General features: G+C 41.2%; 1 protein-coding gene across 1 annotated transcript in view; it reads right to left on the bottom strand.

The window, feature by feature from the left end:
- DENND2D (DENN domain containing 2D) overlaps window positions 1-4,974 on the bottom strand; it is a 34,947-nt gene extending 29,973 nt beyond the window's left edge. Inside the window, exon 1 of the mRNA XM_042464177.1 lies at window positions 4,806-4,974. Coding sequence (XP_042320111.1) covers window positions 4,806-4,869 — 64 coding nt within the window. The 5' untranslated portion in view covers window positions 4,870-4,974. The remainder of the gene's footprint in view (window positions 1-4,805) is intronic.
- Window positions 4,975-20,357: the final 15,383 nt, after the last annotated feature.

Raw genomic sequence — 20,357 nt, 5'->3', positions numbered from 1 at the left:
ATTATTATTATTATTATTATTATTATTATTATTATTATTATTATTATTATTATTATTATAGGCCATTAGCAGTAGGTGGTGGTTTGAATGTTGGCCTATGACTCTGGAGATCTAGGGATCAATTCCTGGCTCAGCCTTAAAACCCTTAAAAACTGAAGTTAGGTCTTAAGGTAATAGTAGAAACACTACATTGAAAGTCTACCTGATTTCAGTGGGGAGCCCACTACAAATGGTGGAAATCAAAAAGTTCTGGACATCTGCCCTTATTAGCCCTTGGTACAATGAGCAGACCCCCCCCCCCCGAATGCAAGGACTAATCTATACAAGAGAAGGCAGTCTTTCAGTTACCTGACATTGAGATGGGATAACAAATCAATAGAGAGTTTGGAAGCTGTGTAGGGAACCCAGACAGTAATTTTACTTCTTCTAAAATTAGTATTGCTTTCTTAAAAAGTCCTTAACACTTCTTCCTAAGATCTGTCCAAACTGCAACTTTACAGTGTGTCTACTGAGTTCAAATTTATGTACATTGAACCAAGTGTCTAGAAATTGGCATAACTGGCACAATTTCATCACTGTTCAGTATGATTTATAAAACCAGAAGTATCCACATGACCACCTCCAGCAAAAGGTACATGGATCTGGGATGTGATATGGAATGAGTCTCTGAGGGTACAAATATTTACTTCAAGTGTTTTTCAATAATAAGCTGAATACAACTGTTAGGCTTCAACAAAGCAAATGCTCTCCCATTATCATCTTGTTTTTGAAAACTAGGTGAGCGGGTTAAACTTTCCCCACTCGTGCATGATGAGCCAGATATAACCCAAGGACACACACACTTGGTTTAATGTAAAAAATAATCTTTTCTCAAATTGCACACTGTGTATTTAATGTCGCATAGTGTTGAGCCCTTAGCCAAGATATATTCTAACATCTTCTTCTTTAAGTACTGTGGTTCAACAGAAGCATAATACAAAACTACCAAAGGCATGGCTTTCTTGTTACAGATTATTTAAGCTTTTCCCCATAACTTTTTATGGATTTGATGAAATACAGGCCTTCTGATTTCTGGTTTTTCCCCCACCTGACCTGTTAGCATCCTTGCTGGCTTAGGGCCAAACCATAAATGATGTTAAACCTGTTACTTGGAGTTATGTGACTCTTGTAAAAACTATAAACAACAGGTCCTTGTTGGGACACCGGAAAAGCTGGCCAAACCTTTTTAGGCCAGCTTCAGAAATGATTCACTTACAGTTTTCTAGCAGTGGACCATTCTGTTCCTGGATAGAGATGACTGTCACAGTTGGGACAAAATAATCAAAACCAACATACAAAAAACAGACTGATTTTACCGACAGCTTGGAAAAGCTACTATTGAGAACTGTAAACCCCAAAAAGCAATGTTTCCAAGCTAAGATTTTACATTATGTCAAAACAACTCTGACTAGAACTGAATTAATTCTGTTCATAATGGCAAGAGGCAGAAAATATGCAAATAGGTGTATTCAGCAGCTGGATGAGGGAAGGAGGAGGTTTCCAAGCACAAGGTATGTAGGGGAAAATCCCTTCTATGTTTGCCTTAGGCAAGTGACTCTGCAGATAATGAGACACACTGTGGCAGGGCCAGCTGCAGAATGGAGTTACTGCTTCGCTAGACTAATTGTGGAGGGACATTTACCACATCTCTTTCAAAGCTGCTTTTTCATTAAGTCAGCACTGTGGTTGTGCAACAAGTCCAGGAATCGTGAAATCTTGTGAGGTAGCACAGAAGGGGGAGGCTTCTTTTGGCCATGGGGGGGGGGGGGGAAGTGATACAGAAAATGGTAGCTGCTTGTTGCACATGACTGGTGTGTTTCCTGCATACATTTTGGTGAACTCCACAGAGGGCAACGTGGATCTGCCACCAAATCAGCAAAACCAGACTCTTCCTTCAAGTATAGTCATGAAGGATACATGTGGCGGCTTCACAGCTGCACTTTATGTCTGAATGATGGGGAAAGCAGAGTGAATCAGCAAAATGGATATGTAATCTGAAGAATTCAAAGCAGCTGCCAAATCCATAAACACTGGAATGTTCCTTCCATGAAAACACATTGAGAGTGTCACCATGTTGTTCCTGCCTATTCTGTATTTGAATATACTCCGTGCCCTGTATGATCTATCTGAGAGAGAAAACTGTTTATTCCAGACGGCTGAGTAACTAATTTTATGATTCTCTTATTGCAATCATTAACTTGAAGCAGAATCAACTTAATCTGGAAGTATTTATTAACAGGAAGCAAACAGTGCCTTCTAAAACCATCTGCAATGTTACCTTGTAGGCCACACCTTGTTCTCTGAATTAATTCAAAGCACACATCACCTGCTTTCATATTCACAATTGCTAATGTTCAAAGAGCATTAGCCTGCTTTAGCATAAAAAGCCAGAAGAATCCAGTAGCATCTTAGAGATGAACTGGATTTCTACCAGGAGATTTCGTGGATGCAGTCCATATCATCAGATGCAATTACTAATATACAAAAATAAAACACCAACCTTATATGGTAATATTCATTGTGAATACCAGGAGACAACGAAAAAAGATGTTGTGTGCTTTCAAGCTGTTTCTGACTTATGACAACCCTAAGGTGAACCCACTGGGTGACCTTGGGTGAGTTACACACTCTCAGCCCCAGAAAACCCTGTTATAAATTCACCTTAGGAATGCCTAAATGACTTGAAGGCACACAACCGCAAAAGGCAAACCTATCATTAGGGTTTCTTGGCGAGATTTGTTCAAAATCTACAATCCTCTATACAATTACCTGGGAATAGGTCCCATTGAACTGGAACGCAGGAAGCTGTCTGATACCAAGTTAGATCACTGGTCCTTCTAGATCCAAGGTTGGAATTGTGTGGCCCTCCAGATGTTGTTGGACTGCAAACCTTATCACTGACAATGTTGGCTAGAGCTACTGAGAGGTGTAGTACAACAAGAGCTGCAGGATTCCTACTGTTTACCTGGAGCAGTACTAACAGGGATTCTTCCCCCCTCCCCCCCCCCCCCCCCCCCCACACACTCAGGTATGTTCAGGGTGGTTTCTTGTTGTTGTTTCAGTCTTATAGCAACCCTAAGATGAACCTGTCATGGGGTTTTCTTGACAAGACATGTTCTGAGGGACTTATCCATTTCTTTCCTCTGAGGCTGAGAAGGTGTGACTTCCCCAAGGTCACCCAGTGGGTTTCCATGGCCAAGCAGGGATTGAAACCCTGGTTGCCACAATGCAATCCAACAAACCACTACACCATGCTGTCTCATTCAGGGTGGTACAGTCGTCCCTCCATATCTGTGGAGTCAACTATCCACTGTTTGAAAATATTTTCTCAAAAATAAATAAATTCCCAATGGCAAACCTTGATTTTGCCACTTTATATCAGGGATACCATTTTACTGTGCCACTGTACTTAATGGGCCTTGAGCATCCATGGATTTTGATATCCACAGGGGTCCTGGAAGCAAACCCCAGTGGATACCAAGGGCCCACTGTACAAGTAGGGCTTCATTCTATGCAACCTTGACTATATTTCTTTCCTTAAACAGATACAATCAAATAAAAATAAAATAAATGGAGACAGCGAAGAGGTGCCTGGAGACTGACTCTATAGAGAAACGAACCTGCTTTACACGACTTTTGCTTCCACGTCCTTTCTCTTAAAAGGAAAAATTCCCTTTCCATTGAATGTCACTCATGCTCTATCCGTTTCCCTTACAGTCTGTGTTGCCAGGGACGCAAAGCTGGGGATTTTCCAATTCCTGAACACTGCTGGGATTGCCAGACAGGCCGGGAAGAGAGCCAGCCGGGTGGGGATGGGGATGACAGTCCAGCCACCAACCGGGGACTCGGTCAGGAGTGGCTGATGGGATCCTGAAGAGTACCTGGCTGGCACTTGTTGCTGTGGTTGCTGCTTTCCAACCTAGGCTGACCCTAGTTGCTGGAGTGTGCCTTAAAGTGACCCTAAGGAGAACCTATCACAGGGTTTTCTTGGCAAGTTTTGTTCAAAGGAGGTTTGCCATTGCCTTTCCCCCTGAGGCTGAGAGAGTGTGGCTTGCCCAAGGTCACCAGTGGGTTTCAATGGCCAACCTGGGATTCAGAGCCTGGTCTCCAGAGTCATACTCAAACTGCTACACCATACTAGCTAACCTATAGGGGCTTCTTGGCAAGAAGAGCTCAAAAGAAGTTTGCTCTTGCCTTCCCCTAAGGTTGAGAGAGTGTGACTTGCTTAGGATCACCCAATTTCTACTGATAGAAATGTAATTCATACCTCTTAGTCCTGCTCAAAATGGAAGGCGTTTTGGGCTATCCTCCTGGAGAAGAGGCTGAAATGGAGGGCATGTCCAAACAAAAGCTAGAAACACACATATCAATGTAAATGCATGCTTCCCAGTCCTTCTCAAAATGGAAGAGGTTTTGGGATCTCCTCCTGGAGAGGAGGCTGGAATGGAGGACCTGTCCTGGAAAAGGAGGACGTCTGGTCACGCTGAGCTCAAAACACTCATAAGCAAGTAACTGCATGTTTTTTAGTCCTGCTCAAAATGGAGGACCTTTTGGAATATCCTCCTGGAGAAGAGGCTGGAATGGAGGACGTGTCCAAATAAAAAGCTAGAAGCACATCTATTCTCAGTGCAAAGAAAGGCCTGCTGCTGCTTAGCCCTGCTGTAAACGGAGGAGGTCTGGGGGTCCTCCCCTCCTGGAGGAGAGGGGGCTGGGATGGGATGGAGGGGCTGTCCTGGAAAAGGAGGACGCCTGGGCTGCTCCCTCACCTGCCCTGGAGGAGCGGCGCCTGAAGCTGTTCCGGAAGAAGCGGGCGATGCCCTCCGCAGCCATGGAGCCCCTGGTAGCCCCCGGCTCCTGCTCCTGGTCCCTGGGCTGCTCCTGCTGCCTGCGCTGCCTCCTGGCTTCCGCCTCTGCCTTGCTTTCGCTTTGGGCTGCAACTAGGGCGGGCCAGAAGGAGGCACCTGCCGCCACCAAGAGCCAGGCAGCCAGGCAGCGGCGAAGGAGGAAGCAAGGGACAGCAGAGCCCTTCACCTGAGCCGGCCAAACGCGCCCTCCTTTTCCCGGACGCGTCCTACATTTCCCAGCCTTCTGTCCGGGAGGATAGCCCAAAAGGTCCTCCATTTCGCACAAGACTAAAAGAACACGGATAACCAGGCACGTCCTCCTTTTTTCCAGGACCTGTCCTACATTTCCAGCCTTCTTCGCCCAGGAGGATATTCCAAAAGGTCCTCCCTCTGGAGCAAGACTAAGGCCCTATACAGACAGCCAAAATAAAGCTGCTTCGAGTCACTTTGAAGGTATGGTGTTTCAATGATGCATGCCTCCTAAGAGTCTGGAAGCTACACCAAAGCTGCACTCCAGTCCTTACGACTGGAGCGCGGCTTTGGTGCGGCTTCTGGACTCTTAGGATGCATGTATCATTGAAACACCATACCTTCAAAGTGACTCGAAGCAGCTTTATTTTGGCTGTCTGTATCAGGCCATTGATGCACAAGTTTCTGTTTCTAGCTCTGAGCTTTTATCTTGGTAATGCCCTCCATTGTTCTTAAATGTCCTCCATTTTATGGTGCCTTGTCCTCCTGTTCCAGGACAGGTCCTCCATTCCAGCCTTCTGACCAGCAGGAATTCCAAAATGTCCTCCTTTTGGGGCAGGTTTAAGAAGCATGAATTTATATTTCTAGGAGTGTTTTGAATTTTTATTTGTTCATGAACTACATTTTTCTTGAATGTCCTACATTTTATGGTGCCTTGTCCTCAGGGTGATCAGGCAGCCTTCTTTTCCAGTACCTGTTCTCTATTTCATCCTTCTGTCCAGGAAGAAATCCAAAATGTCATCCATTTCGGGCAGGGTTAAGAAGCATGGATTTATATCTATTAGTGTTTCAAGGTTTTATTTTGTGACATCCTACATTTTTCTTGAATGTCCTACAGTTTGAGGTGCCATGTCCTATACCAAGAGCCCACTGTATACTTGGAGTTCAAACAGTTCATCCGTTACAAAAGCCTTCATCCTATTTTTCAGCAATTCAAAACATACTGTCTTTCCAAGTTTCCTTCTCTACCCCTCCCAAAATAAATCTACAGCTTCCCACAAGAACAAACTTGGTAATTTACAGCTCTTACTTCCTCCCTACCCTTCTGCTCATTATCCCAGGGTGCGAATGATGCGCAGTCTTTCCTTTCCCCAGTATGGCCAATAGCATAGTATAGCCCATCATTCCACATTGCCACACATATGCTCAAGTATAGCAGTTAAGCACAGCATGACCAGGATCCTGACATTCAAGAACAACAAAATGGTTGTCATGAGATTTACAATTTCTTTTCATGGAAGCCCCAGGTAAATTCAGTTAAAGGTTTTAAAACTGAATGAATGCAACAAGGCATTTTCCAAACGCATTGAGCATTGTATAGTCACTGAGAAGATGTACTAGGCTGCTGCTGCTGTTCCGTATGTGCACATACACTTTAGAGGAAGCCCCACTGAGGTCACCAAATGCTACTGAATGAAATAAGCATAGACTCAAACTGTTAGGCCAGCTGTAGTCCTATATCCATTCACCTAGCTGCAAATCCCATGGGACTCTGTGGGTTCATCGTACTGCTGCAAAATCCACAGTTGTATGTGAGTTTCATAAGAGAGCATTATATTGCCAGTCATGCTGGATACGTGCAACAGCTCAGTAATTTTCCAGCGAGTGCAAAACAGTTTCCAAATCACCAACTATCAGAGCTCCAAAGGAGCTGTTGCCTCAAGTCTGTTGTAGCAAAAGCAACAGAGAGTCTGGTGACACCTTAAAGATTTAACAATTTTTTAATCTCATGATCTTTTTTTTTCTTTTTTAGGAGCACAGTCCACTTCATCAGGACTATGCCGGAGTATTGTCCTGTATTTAATGTACACACAGTGCATCTAGTGGGGAAGGGGGCTGTAGATTAATCTAAAGTCAGAAGGAAATTAAATACATGAAGTACAATAAATGATCATTACTGTATGTACTCATGTATAAGTTGAGAAATTTTAGTCAATAAATTGACACTCCCCCCCCCCAAAAAAACTGATTAAACTTATCAGTGTAAGTACTGTAATTTAAGTCTTGTTTTAAAAAGGAACCAACAACATAATCTTTCCCGAAAGCACTGACCCACCCTCTACTCTCTCATCCATCCAGCCTTTCACATGAGCACAAATATGCCTTCTGGGGTTTTGTATGTTTTTTTGCATTGTGTTTCTTTCCTTCTTCCTTTAGATTCTTTGTTCATGCCCCTAAATTTGACCCTCAGCGTATCCACGGGTTATATTAAAATCCATTATTTTGGCCCCCAAACCTGCCCTTGACTTATGCATGAAGTCGACTTATAATCAAGTATATATTGTATGGTACACTATTACCAATTGTCTGTCACCAAAATATTGCAGATAACACAAATGCTACATAAACCAATTAGCATATATCATGTGAACATGTTGTCCAGAATGTCAAACCGCTGCTGGTAGGCTTCCAAAGGAGAAGATAAGCAAGAGACACTAACTCCATCAAGCTTTGTCTCTTCCCAACTACCATCTAACAGCCATTCGACCTGGCTAAACAACTTTTTATAACATTCATAACGATTGTGTCTGCATTTGTTTGTTTTCCTTTTTCCTCCCTGTCTTCCTTTCGTGTAATCTCTTTTTTTAGATGGTTAAGGAAGATCTTGCCTTGGCAGTCAAAGTGGGATCATAGTACTGTAATTGTCTAGTTTGAGAAGGCCCCTAGATAGCCCAAAGTTCTCCAGCCTTGTAGTTAATTATCATCATCTGTATCAACCCAAAATACTTGTTGTCTCTGGGATTTAAATGCAACTGACTGAATCTAGGCAGTAGGGAATCTGCCTGAACAGGATTCTAAGGCATAAAAGCAAAATCTTTTTTATATTTATATGATGAAGCATTTTTAACCACTAGGTGCCAGTATTTAATAACAAACAATATATAGAAGGAAAGGGAAAAGGTGTTTTCATGTGCTTTTAGCACAGTTTTAAGGCCTAGCAGCATAGACAATTAAAACTATAATACCAAATTTCCTCAAGTTTCCTGACAGTTTATGGTGCTTTTGAAATGAAAACAAACAAACAAACAAACCCTTTAAAAATGGCTACTCAGATAGTGCATGAGTACTGTGTGCATTTATTATTTGGCCAAGCAAGGGAAGCTTAGTGATTGAAGCAGAACTGGAAGGAGGCTCAGGACCAACCCAAGGCATTTTGCTGCCTGGGGCAAAAAATGTTTTGCTGATCTTCATCCCATGCACAGAAACTGACTGGGCTTCTGGTTGTATATTGCCAATAGAATTGCACCTTTCACTACTGCTGAGGGCAGCAGGACACAAAATTGTGTCCTCCAGCAGAACAAAATACCCCAGGGACTCAAAAGGAACAAAGAGAGGGAGCTGCCCCACCACCTCTGCTTCTGGAAAAAGCTATCTCAGTCTGCCTACTGCGTTGCATTCACATTGCAGAAATAATCTAGTTTGACACCACTTTAACTGCCATGGCTCCGGGCTATAGAATTCTGGGAATTGTAGCTTGTGGTGTCAAACTGGAGTATTTTTGAAGTGTGGATGCAGCCCACATGGAACTAGTCCTGGAGAAGCTATAGGGAGAGGTTTCTATTGGTTGGCAAAGATATTTGTAGGCCAAAGTATCATGCTGTTTCCTTGGTTAAGTGAGAAAAACCAAGTTCACACCATTTCCATCCCCCTCCCCCTTTGTCAGATTGTTTGAAGAATTAATCATGTGTGAACTGGATTGGATACACTTGTTTGTCACAGAAGAAACAGGAGACATGGTTCAAAAGATGGTTGTGTTATTAGGAAAGCATCTCAGCCTTCTTCAGCAGGCTATTAAATGACAGAAAGTTTTGAACTGGAACTCTCAAACTGCTTACTAGGCAAATAAATAGTTATCACTAGTTTTGAGGATTCCTGGTTCAGAAATTTGTGAAGTTTCACTCTGAATGGAATGAATGACCTGCTGGGAGAGAGTCAACAGCTAAACATGCTGCCTGAATTTAAAACAGTGTGAAAGACCTATCTCTTCCCACTGGCCTACCCAGTTGATTTTAAGCTACAAATTTTAAATTGGCATATTTGATCTGTTTTGGACCTTGCCTAGAGGGAGAGACGGGTAAGAAAAAAAATTATTTAAAAAGGAAAACTGTTCTGTTAAAGAAGGGGTTCGTAATATATCATGCACAGGTCAAAGGATTCAGCTCTTTTTGATCATCTTCAAAAAGAAAACATTTTCACACTAAGTCATACAAAATGTATACAGTATTTGTTGTTATATAAGATCTCATTTCTAAAAAAGAAACCCAACCACATATCCAAATATTCCTGATGCAATATACTAGCACCTATCCAGTTTCTAACAGCCAAAAGTTAATTATGTGCTTTTTTAAGATACATAAATAGCAGCCAAGGGGAAACCTAAGAAGCTTTAGGACTATGGGAGGGGGAGCTTAACTCTTTCCCTGTCACAGTGCCTCCATGCCTATCCAAATCTACTATTTACACATACACACACACACAACGCTCAGATATCCCCATAACTGCCATTTCTCTAAAAATGGGATGAGGAACCTTGGTACTCCAGATATTTTAGACTACAGTTCCCATAATCCCTTATCATTGGCCATATAGGGTGGGGCCGATGGGGATATTTTAGCCTGCAATATCTGGACCAAAGGTTTCTCACTTCAGCATAACAGAATGTCTATATTAATTGCTGTCATGTAATTAAAACCTTATCATCATTAATTTTATATGTGAACAGTTTTTTTTTATTTTTATAGGGCAGTTCAAAAGGACTTTCATTTTATGTTGTCAACTGTTTTTCTCATAAAGTCTACTGAACTATAATGGCCTTTAATTAATGGAGAAAGACATGCAATTAAAAGCATGTCTAATTTGACCCTAAGTTATTGCTATGTGCATAAATTAAAATATGGACTTTGTTTTAGTAAGATTTCCTCACTGCATACATGCTCTATCAAACACCCCAAACTAAAAAAAGAAAAATAGGAAAGAAGGAAGGCCCACATATTTTTGTTCCTTGTTTTCACTGAGCATAACAGTTTCTCTATAAGAGTTATTCATATCTACTACCCAGTAATGATCCAGTAATGAACTCCTATACTTCACTAAGGTATCTATTTCTGCTTACTCATCAAATGTGTTCTCCCAAGCACTGTTCCTCCCTCCGCCACCCCATCCTACAGCTTCACAATAATCTTCCAATGCTTTTAAATCAGCAGCAAGGAATTGTACACACTCATTCACTTGTAGATTTCCATTACAGTGTTGTTGTTTTTACCAGTTAGTAATTTATGTCTAATCCACTCCTCGTTTTCCCCCAATTGCACACCTTGCCTCCAGCTGCATATTTTGTGTCTAAATGTATGCTTTAGAAGATTCCCTGCATTCAAATGGCAGGTAAGCATGTAGAATATATTCATTGGATACCAGCTGTTGTGCCTGCTTATATAGTATACTTGGAGAGTTTGTTATGAATGGCTTGCTCTTACGTCCCAATGTGTCAGGCTTTGAGAAATCCTAGTACTGTATTCCTCAATGCCTTGCAAATGCTTTCAGTGATGCTGTGAAATTCAGTAGCTCTCCTAATCATGTAGTTCTAAGAAAGAATACTTTAAAGGAATATGTTTCTACTCCTAACATTTCCCAACAGAATGGAAGGGATGAGGGAATAGTTCTCATGCCTAGGTTTGCCAAGAAATAATTACTTAGGCTGGAAACCCTCTTGGGTCAATCAATTTAGAACTCATGTTTGAGCCATTTAATAAGTTCTGATAATCCCTAAGTATTTGTTGGCATTTGAAGCCATAATTTACTCTGTGCCACACCACATGTACTTTCTGAAAGGCCATGCTAAGTTTACTCTGGAGCTTGTGGGATCAGATGTCTATTACTACTTTTTGCTTCCAGACTTGGATTTGCAGATCCTGACTGATTTGTATACTTCATCAGCTGTCTCAGACACCACACATATTAACCTACCTAGTATGCTACATATTAACCTACCTCAGAATCTTAGCCTTGCTGGAGAAAACACGTGGCCAAACAACAGCAGAGTGTGGCCAAGATGGCAAATGTTATTAATGAGGAAGAAACACAAGCTAAGAGAGGATGCAGCTGTTTGCTTTTGTCTGAGTCTACAGGGAAGAGCAAGATTATGCCCCCTCTTTTTCTCTCCCCCATGCTGGATTCATTGAGTGCAAACTATGTTGCTACTTTGAACTCAGTATGAAACAACGGGAGTAAGACAAAGGTAGAAAGTGGGAAGCGGGGAGAGAAACTGGGACATTTTAAAAGCAACTGAAAAAGAAGGAGGAAAGAAGATTAACTGGGACTGTCCCTGTCAAATCAGGGCAGTTGGAGGATACGAGATAATGACCTGGGGAGAACAGGAAAATCCTCCTGGGCAGTACAAAACAGATGTGAAAGTTCATTACTTTTCCAAATCAAATGTAAGGGAGATGGAATGCTTCAGAAATTATTTAAATAAAGTCCCAGTTTAAGCAGGTTGTAGTCACTATCATACCTTTTGCCAAAGCTGCTTCACACTAAAGACATTATCATACAAGCCTTGCTCTCAACACTACCACATGAGGGAAAGGAAAGGGATACATACCGGTTTGGGAGCATTCATTGTCACATTCATCTGGGGCTGTTTTTGCCACTGACAGTCCCTGTGGTCTCTTCCACACTCCTCCTTAACCCCACCTTCCTGTCCTATGCCCTACCCAGTGTGCCTTTCATTTTTTAAAAAATTAATTTTAATGCAATCCTGAAGTTATACTAATACAATTTAATTTTAAAAAATAAAATAAATTGGGCTGGGGGATCGAGGAGGAAAACAACCTGCTTGGGAATAGCACAGGGGAATGGGAACAGGAGAGGAGAAGACACTGACACCGTGTGACTGCCAATGTCAGAACTGCCTTAGAAGCTAAATTTCATACCTGAGGACCAATGGAATAGTAGCATGACAGGGAACTTATTAATGAGTTTTCCCTATCAATGAAAAGGGATTCTCAAAAGCAAACCTGTGATGAGATGAGACAGCATCTTGCAATAAGTATTGCCAATGGTGATTTTAAAGCCTCATGTGCTAGTAACATTCTTGGCCCATATAATTTAATATAATAATAATAATAATAATAATAATAATAATAATAATTTATTTATATACTGCCTTTCCAAGGATCAAGGCGGTTTAACAACATAGTTAAAAACATCCACAATACAATAAAATCAATGATAAAATCAAGATAAAACACAATTACATTGACACCCAAAAAATCTCAAGCCAGCTTCCAATGCTGCTGAGAGGGGAGGGGGGGGAGTACTTCAGGGGTCAGGGCTATGCCTGCTGCAACAAGTGTGTCTTCAACCCCTTCTTAAATTGGTCCAGCGAGGCGGCCGAGCAGAGCTCGCCGGGAAGCGAGTTCCAGAGCTTGGGGCAGAGATAGAAAAAGCCCTCTGAGTGGTGGTGGCATACCTAGCATCTGGAACCCTTAACAATTGCTTCCCGGCTGACCTGAGTGTGCGAGGTGGATTGTATGGAGAGAGGCGGTCCTCCAAGTACCCTGGGCCCAAGCCATTTAGGGCTTTATAGGTAATAACCAACACCTTGTATTGCGCCCGGAAGCGAATAGGCAGCCAATGGAGGTCTTTAAGGACCGGTGTTATATGACTGGTCCTGGAAGTACCAGTGACCAGTCTTGCTGCCATATTCTGCACCAATTGCAGCTTCCGGGTAAGGTACTGTACAAGGATTGCCCCATGTAGAGCGCGTTGCAGAAATCCAAACGAGAGGTTACCAGAGCATGTACTACCGTTTCAAGGTCCTCCCGGCCCAGGTAGGGATGCAGCTGGTGTATCAACCGAAGCTGATAACATGTGCTCCTGACCGTCGCATCCACCTGTGGTATAAGGTGGAGCAACGAGTCAAGGAGCACCCCCAGACTGCGAACAGAGTCCTTCACGGGAACTGTGATCCCGTTCAGGACAGGTGGAAACACCGCCATCCCCATCTCTAACAGTGATTGGCAGACTTTAGGCTTATGGTTTCAGAGGGTTTTTTTTACCAGAACCAAAAGATTTTCCAAATGGAGCTTTAAGTAAAATACACATTCAGGCCCTACTTAGCTTGTTTCAGTATGAGAACGTAATGCAGCTCACAGTCTTTCTGCGCAAAATCTGTGTGTAGTTACCCCAAAGTTTCTTAAATTAAATTGTATAATTTAGGGTGGCGGAACTGTTTTGTTATCTGTTAGATAGCTGTGAGTAAAAAATCCTTTCCAACCTACTATGTATCGATCAGAGATTTGTATACCACCTTCCATCCATTCCTAATCTACAGTGACTGACAATAGTAGTCCTTCTCATTCCTATTGCTACCTGGAGATGCCAGGTAATTAAACTAGGCCTTTTGCTGGCAAAGTATAGTATCTGCTACTGAACTACAGACTTCCTGCAAGGGAAGTATATTTTGTTTTCATAATGTCACTGGCAGCAAGAATTGTAATTGAGACTAGTTGAACTGCGCATCTTATAGCTTGATGTGGCTCCCAATTTGTTTGCAAGCCCAAAGCAAAGTTCTAATTTTGATGTATAAAGCCCTACCAAGCTCAGTATCTGTTAGAGTGCTTCTTCCTACATGTGCCCATTTATTTTTAAATTTGGAAGATGGGGACTAGAGAGAAAGAGTTCTGAATGGTGGTCCTTTGGTGATGCTTTCTTCAGAATGCTTACCCCAGGAAATGTGACAAATGCAAATGGACTCCAGAGTGCCCCTCACCCCCATTAGGCTGTCCTGAAATTATCAGGCAAATTGGACCACCAACATTTCTATGTGGTTGAGCCTCTATAGGAAATATCAGTAGTGTATGAAAGGATCAATTTTTAAAAATTAAGACATCTATTATATTAGTGCCTTCCTAAGAGCCGGCACACAATTTGTCCTGTGCATACTTACTAGGAGATGATTTCTTAGTATTCATCATGCTAGTAAGTTTTAATATTTTAAGGATGATTGTGTAATAATGGACAGGAGAAGTAATTTGCCCTCCTCCTCCTAACTATGCATTCAGGCACTATAATAGCTGCTTTGACAACCTGACTGGAGATGCTGGATCACAGCAGGAGGTAGACTGTGCTGCTTTCAATTGCCTTTGGAACTAGCTGTGGTCTTTAGTTGTTTCATTAAGTCAAAAGTAGGAGAAGGGGATGAAGGAACTTGTACCAGCCATTTGTACTATGTGTGGTAGAGATACATCTGAAGATCCCTTGGTCACTTTTTGCTAGCTCTCACTCAGGCAGTAATCAGTATATATATGAAAGTTGTGATATATATCTTGTCCCAATATGAATCAATTTACACTTGTTTTCACTGACTTTTCATTTACTATGTTAAAACCTAGTTTAGAAATATCCTTTTGGAATGCTTTACAATCTCTTTATAATGTTTATTGTCAACAGCAAATGTGACCATCTCATTATGCAACCCTAATTCCAGATTTTACATCAGAAGTTTCTCTGTGCCTCAAGCTTGACAGATAAATGTATTTTGCATTTTCATTGGAGAGAATTATGTGTACAATCCTATATCTTCTAATCTCCACAGCTTTTGCTCTTGAAGTAGTGTAGTAGAAGGGCAGATGTAGTAGATCATGTAGGCATCTTTGCATTTACTTATTAGGCTGTTACATATTTTCCCTTTGCTATATATCAGTAGTATTAATTTATTTTTATTTATTCAGCTTTGTAATACTGTATTTAATTCCTGGTTTTACCATTGCTTTCATGGTAATCAGAGTGTTACTGCTTCAATTGGTTGTTTTTGTTTTTCTTGTTATTTTAATATTCTGTGTTTTTGTGGTTTTGTAAAACCATATGTGAAACTAGGCAAAATAAATGCTGTAATGACCTGTCTGTCAGTGTTTAACCTCTAATCTTAAACCAGTTCCAGGGACTCTGCTGATGCCAATCTTATGTTCTACGCAAGCTTAAGACATTTTTCCTCTGCTAGGCCTTTTAAATGTTTGCTATTCTAATCTCTATTACATGTTGGTTTAAATGTAAGGCTTTAGGGTTGCTGCTGCTGCTATATATTGCATCAGTTTGGATTTGTATTCTATTTTTGAAATGTTCAGTCTTGAATTTACTTCTGTATTTTCATTGTGTTTGTTTTTAAGATGTTTTGTTTGTTTGCTTGTTTGTTTTAATTGTATGATGCCTAGAGGTCAACTGTTTTTCAGTTGTCTCATATGTTCAGATAATAAATATACGAATACTGTACATGGATACAACTGGCTATTTTGCTCTTGGCTGAACCAGAAATACAGCTTAAGTTGCACTGTTTAAAATGCTTAGAAGTCTGATCTTGGCATCCTGGCTTTGTAGACATTTTAAAAAGCTAGAGCACACATAACTGTCATCCCTTGAATATTATCCATAACTCCCTCTACAGAACTGTAGAATGACTACTTAGAACTATTTACTGTGTATACATATCAGCAATCATGTTATATGTTTTCAAGACCAATCCAGTGACCATGAGGACTCATGATATAGTAATAACCTCTCCATTTTCCTGAGGAGTGAAATGCTTATTTGGGCTTGGGTAAGGATGAGTGAGAAATTTCATTTTCTGATAAGAATTTATCAGATGAAAACTTATCATAAAGAATGGAAAGTTTCATATTCAAATATGGGAGAAAGCAAAACCAACACATTTATCCATCCAAGCAAAAGGCATAGAGTGCTCTGCTCTCAAAAGTATAGGGATTGTACCTCTCTTGTATTTGGACGTATTTATTGTGCCAAAGGAGGTGTGCCACCTCTTCCCTTTTATAAGCTCATTTTAACAACTATATAGCTGTCAAGTACATTGTGGTTTTATCCAGGCTGAGAACAGCTATACTTATGTGCAGATGGGTGACACTTTCTTTCGGTTAATTTTTGAGAAAGAATGCACACAAATTCACTTACTTGTTCATGAAAGTTATAGAAAGAAATTGATTTTTTTTAAAGCTGCACGTGGTGAACAGTAAAAATGACAGATTCCATTCATCCCTAGCTTTGATCAGAGGTTGTTGTTTTTTTCAGTCATCAACTCTCAGAATCCCTGTGCTATCATGGCTGGATGGGAAATTCTGAGGATTATATAGCTTTGGCTGTGATTTATTGTTGTTTTGGGATCCAAGAACACCAGGGATGTATAACTTCATTATAATATTTGTTTTTTTTAAAACAAACATGCATAAATGAGCATAAATGGAGATTACAAGGCATAGCTATACATAAGGAGATGTACTGCCCAGCCTCAAATGCTCAGGAAAACAAATCTCTTCTTTTAGGATACAGGCTCTTGTTTTAGTTCTTACTCAGGAAACATCAGCTAATAGCCAAACACCCTTGGCTATTAAACTAGAATGGTTGAGGTCCACCTGGGAAATGCTTTTAAATGTAACAGGCCACATGGGAATCACTCACCATACTGAATGACTTGTAATATCTCTCTGGCAACTGTAATGAATGCAGCACCTTTAAGAGAAGTGTAACATGTACTGCTGCCTTTAATCCAAAGTGTCAGAATCCAGAGGAGTTTCGGTTTAGAGCTGAATTCTTATGGAGCATTTCAAGAGGCTAGACTTTATGGGACTAGTGGGTATGATTCTTGCACAATTAATTCTACTTTTCCACATACAACAAATGGGGATTTTGAAAAGTCAGCCTGTGCTGGTATTCTGTGTACATTTTTTGTACACTGTGTACACCACATTAATGATTAATCAGCAACTTGTAAACCTTGTGAGAAAACAGGTGGAGGCCATGCACATTGTATATATCAAGGAGGAGAAACAAACTGAGCAGTTAACACTTGAGCAAATTATGATTGCTATTAAAATATTAACTGAAAAACCTTAGGCTTAGGTTTCCTCATGAGACACACTGTCTGGCTGGGAAATGAAATAATCTTTTACAGGATCCTACAGGGCCCTCGGGCTGTTTGTCTGTTGGTAAAGAAGGCATTCAATTCATCTTCTAGAAAATATCTCAAAGGTTTTGCAATAAAAAGACCTGCCTCTGAGGCTTAAAACACCCCTTGTTCCCCCTAGGATACCAGAGATTTACAAGTTGCATATAATACACATCCCTTGTGTTTCTGCAGTTCTCACCCCATAGGATCCCAAAGGGCTTTACAGGCTGTAAAGTGAAACCTATGTCTCAGATTCCAATGAAGGCTCTCCTTGGCAGAGTCCTGAAGCATTTATAGACTCCGTAATAATAACTGCCTCTGCCTGCAGTCTCTCCTTTTAGCAAGGCTGCCAAGGAGCAGAAGGACCTCCTTCATTCAATGTTATTCACCAGTTGATCATTGGTTCTGTTGCAGGTTTCCATACTAACGTCAGCTGAAGGTATTTGGAATGCCAAGGTGGAAGATCCACATGGCAACCGCCACCATCACAACTTTTAGTGTTGGGCTTCCACAATGCTCTTCCACAACTCTTCATTTTAACAGAACATACATAGGAGTACTTCCAATTTAACTGTACCTTCTGGACACATTGACACAACAATGTGTTTTGGATAACATATTTTGAAGAAGAAAAGCAAAGCTTGGAAAAGTTACATTTCCATTAGTCTGCCAAGAGCTATGCTGGCTTGGGGATTCTGGGAGCTGTAGTTCCCCTTAAATAAAGTGTACGTAGAGGGATCTTGTAGCACCTTTGAGACTAACTAAAAGAAAGAAATTAGCAGCATGAACTTTCATAGACTTCAGTCTACTTCTTTAGATGCATTTGAGGAATCTGAGGAAGAAGACCGAAGTCTACGAAAGTTTATGCTGCCAATTTCTTTCTTTCAGTTAGTCTCAAAGGTACTATAAGATCTCTCTATGTATTGATTCTACAGACTAACATGGCTATATCTTTGAATTAAATAAAGTGTGTGTGTGTGTGTGTGTAATGCCTTCAAGTCACCTATTGACTTATGGCAGCCCCATGCATTTCACAAAGTTTTCTTAGGCAAGGAATACTCACCTAAAATACTTTAAAATACTTTAATAATAAATATTGAAGAATATGTCAACCTATTGTTTTTAAATATGTTGTTAGTCCCCTTGAGTCTCAATACTGAGAGAAAGGCAGGATATAAATTAATAAAATCATCATCGTCATCACTACCATCACCATCACCATGGACTGAAAAAAAACCCTTTGGATGAGCCCTAAAGCAGATTCAGTAAATCATTATGAATATAAACAACCCCACAAAAGACTGGAATAACCTCTAATAGAGGGCATACTTCTGAGAAAATATGCCTAGGCATGTCTTGCATATAGATTTATTTATTTTTTACTAAATCATTTTGTGATTCCATAGCTTCTGTTTTATATTGAACATAATCAGAGTTTAACATGACACAACATTGTTGGGATATGCATTTTTATAATACATAACCATCTGGATTCTTCACTGCATTCTATAAACACCCAAACATGCTTCTGTGGATATCACTAAGCCCAAAAGCATTAAAATACTCTCAGACATGAGCCTGGCGGGCACTGACATTGCTGAGTGTGAGATGACAGTGAGACTATGGACCCGGTCCTACTATGATTTAAACTGATTTGCTGATTGGTTTATATGTGCCTCGTTCACACTGGAAACTGTTTCAGATCCAACTGCATTTGATCAGCATCGCAATGAAGTTAAGCAAATGCAAAAAAAAAAAATCACTCTTTTTAGAGACTGATAAAAAAGTGGTTCTTTTGAAAAGAAGCAATTTGCAATCATGTCCAACAAGTGTGAACGACGTTTGGATCAATCGCATTGTAATGGAGGGGAGGGACTATATGGAAGAGAGTTGGTCTCTGCCTGGAGAGGCATCGCCAGTCACCACCTCTTTCCTCCCCAAAGGCTGCTCGGCAGGATCCTCCCTTGGCTTCCCCTGGAGTTGATAGCGCTGATCCTAAGCTGCAGGGCCCTTCAGGGCCAGGCGTTCCTTCCAGGAGTGCCTCCTGTACCTGTGCCAAACTCCGCTACCTTCCCATCCTTCCCAGAGCCCCTGACCAGTGGTGGCACCCTCCTTGCCCAGCCCCACAGCAACAACAAAGCCATGGCTGGTGGGAGGCAGGGTTGACAGATGCTCTGGGAGGCCCCGCTCCCACCACCATGGGACTGTTAGGGGCTCTGGGGCCACTGCCTCCCCTCCTCCTCCTCCTGTTGCTCCCACCATTGGACCCTCGTAAGACTCCCCCCTGGACTATAAAGAGCCCCCCCTTGATTCAGGCACTGCAGCTGCCCACTGGGCCTCATGGATTCCCATGCCCTGGAAAAGGAGGATGCCTGTGGAAGGGGAGAAAGGCATCCTCCTTTTCCCGAGGCTGTTGGGCATTGCCCCCCTGCCCAATGATTGACATTTAAAAAAAAGACTGGCAAGTGGGAATAACAAGCGTGTCAAAAAAGGCACAAATGCAAGGAATAAGGAAATAATTTGCTTCCATAGTGGGAACTACACATCAACTTGAATTGATGCAACCACCTGGTGTTGATGCCACTCACAAACAGGATTAAATGCAATTGGGAATGGGCCCTATGACTGTTTCACACAGTAGAGAAAATGCGACAGAGCAATGTTTTTCTTGTTTCTTGACTAGAAGTAGAAAACTAAAAATGTCCTCATGTCTCTGTGTTTTGGAATCAGTTACATGAGAAAGAATAATGAAGTCTCACTTCACTAGGGGAAGAAAGAACAAAAGCACTACAATATATTTTAGAAGAAAAACATAGTCTTTTTGACCTACAGAAAAAGCTAACAAACAAGTAGCTCTTAAAAGTTTTCTGAAGTGCATAATTCTTCTCAAGCAAGCTTCCATATTTTAGGAGGCATTTTGTTTTCATCCAGAGAGCTCTCAGTCTTTTCAATTAAAAAATGTCTCGAAGAATTACTGGCTGACAGCTCTGAAAGGAAGGGGAACATTTCCAGCACAGGAAATGTCCACAATAAGGGTAAGTTCATAACAAAATCAAAGGCTGGTTCTTGGCAGCAAATGTCCAGAAATCAGAATAGTCCCAGACATCTAACACAGTTATTGAGGAATACAACAGGAAAGGCACATTTATTTTTCAAGGGAAAACTCAGTTGCAGACAGAAATCTTTTGAATGGAGCTGCATGCTTCCTTAGTCTCTCATCTGAGCCTATCTATCTTTTGGAATCTTCTGAAGAGGCCCTTCTCTCTTCTCCA

The sequence above is a fragment of the Sceloporus undulatus genome, chromosome 4 (genome assembly GCF_019175285.1).
Source record: "Sceloporus undulatus isolate JIND9_A2432 ecotype Alabama chromosome 4, SceUnd_v1.1, whole genome shotgun sequence".
In the NCBI taxonomy this organism is placed as follows: Eukaryota; Metazoa; Chordata; class Lepidosauria; order Squamata; family Phrynosomatidae; genus Sceloporus; species Sceloporus undulatus.
Note: the sequence above shows the minus strand (reverse complement) of the source record. Positions and strands in the feature narration are given on the sequence as shown.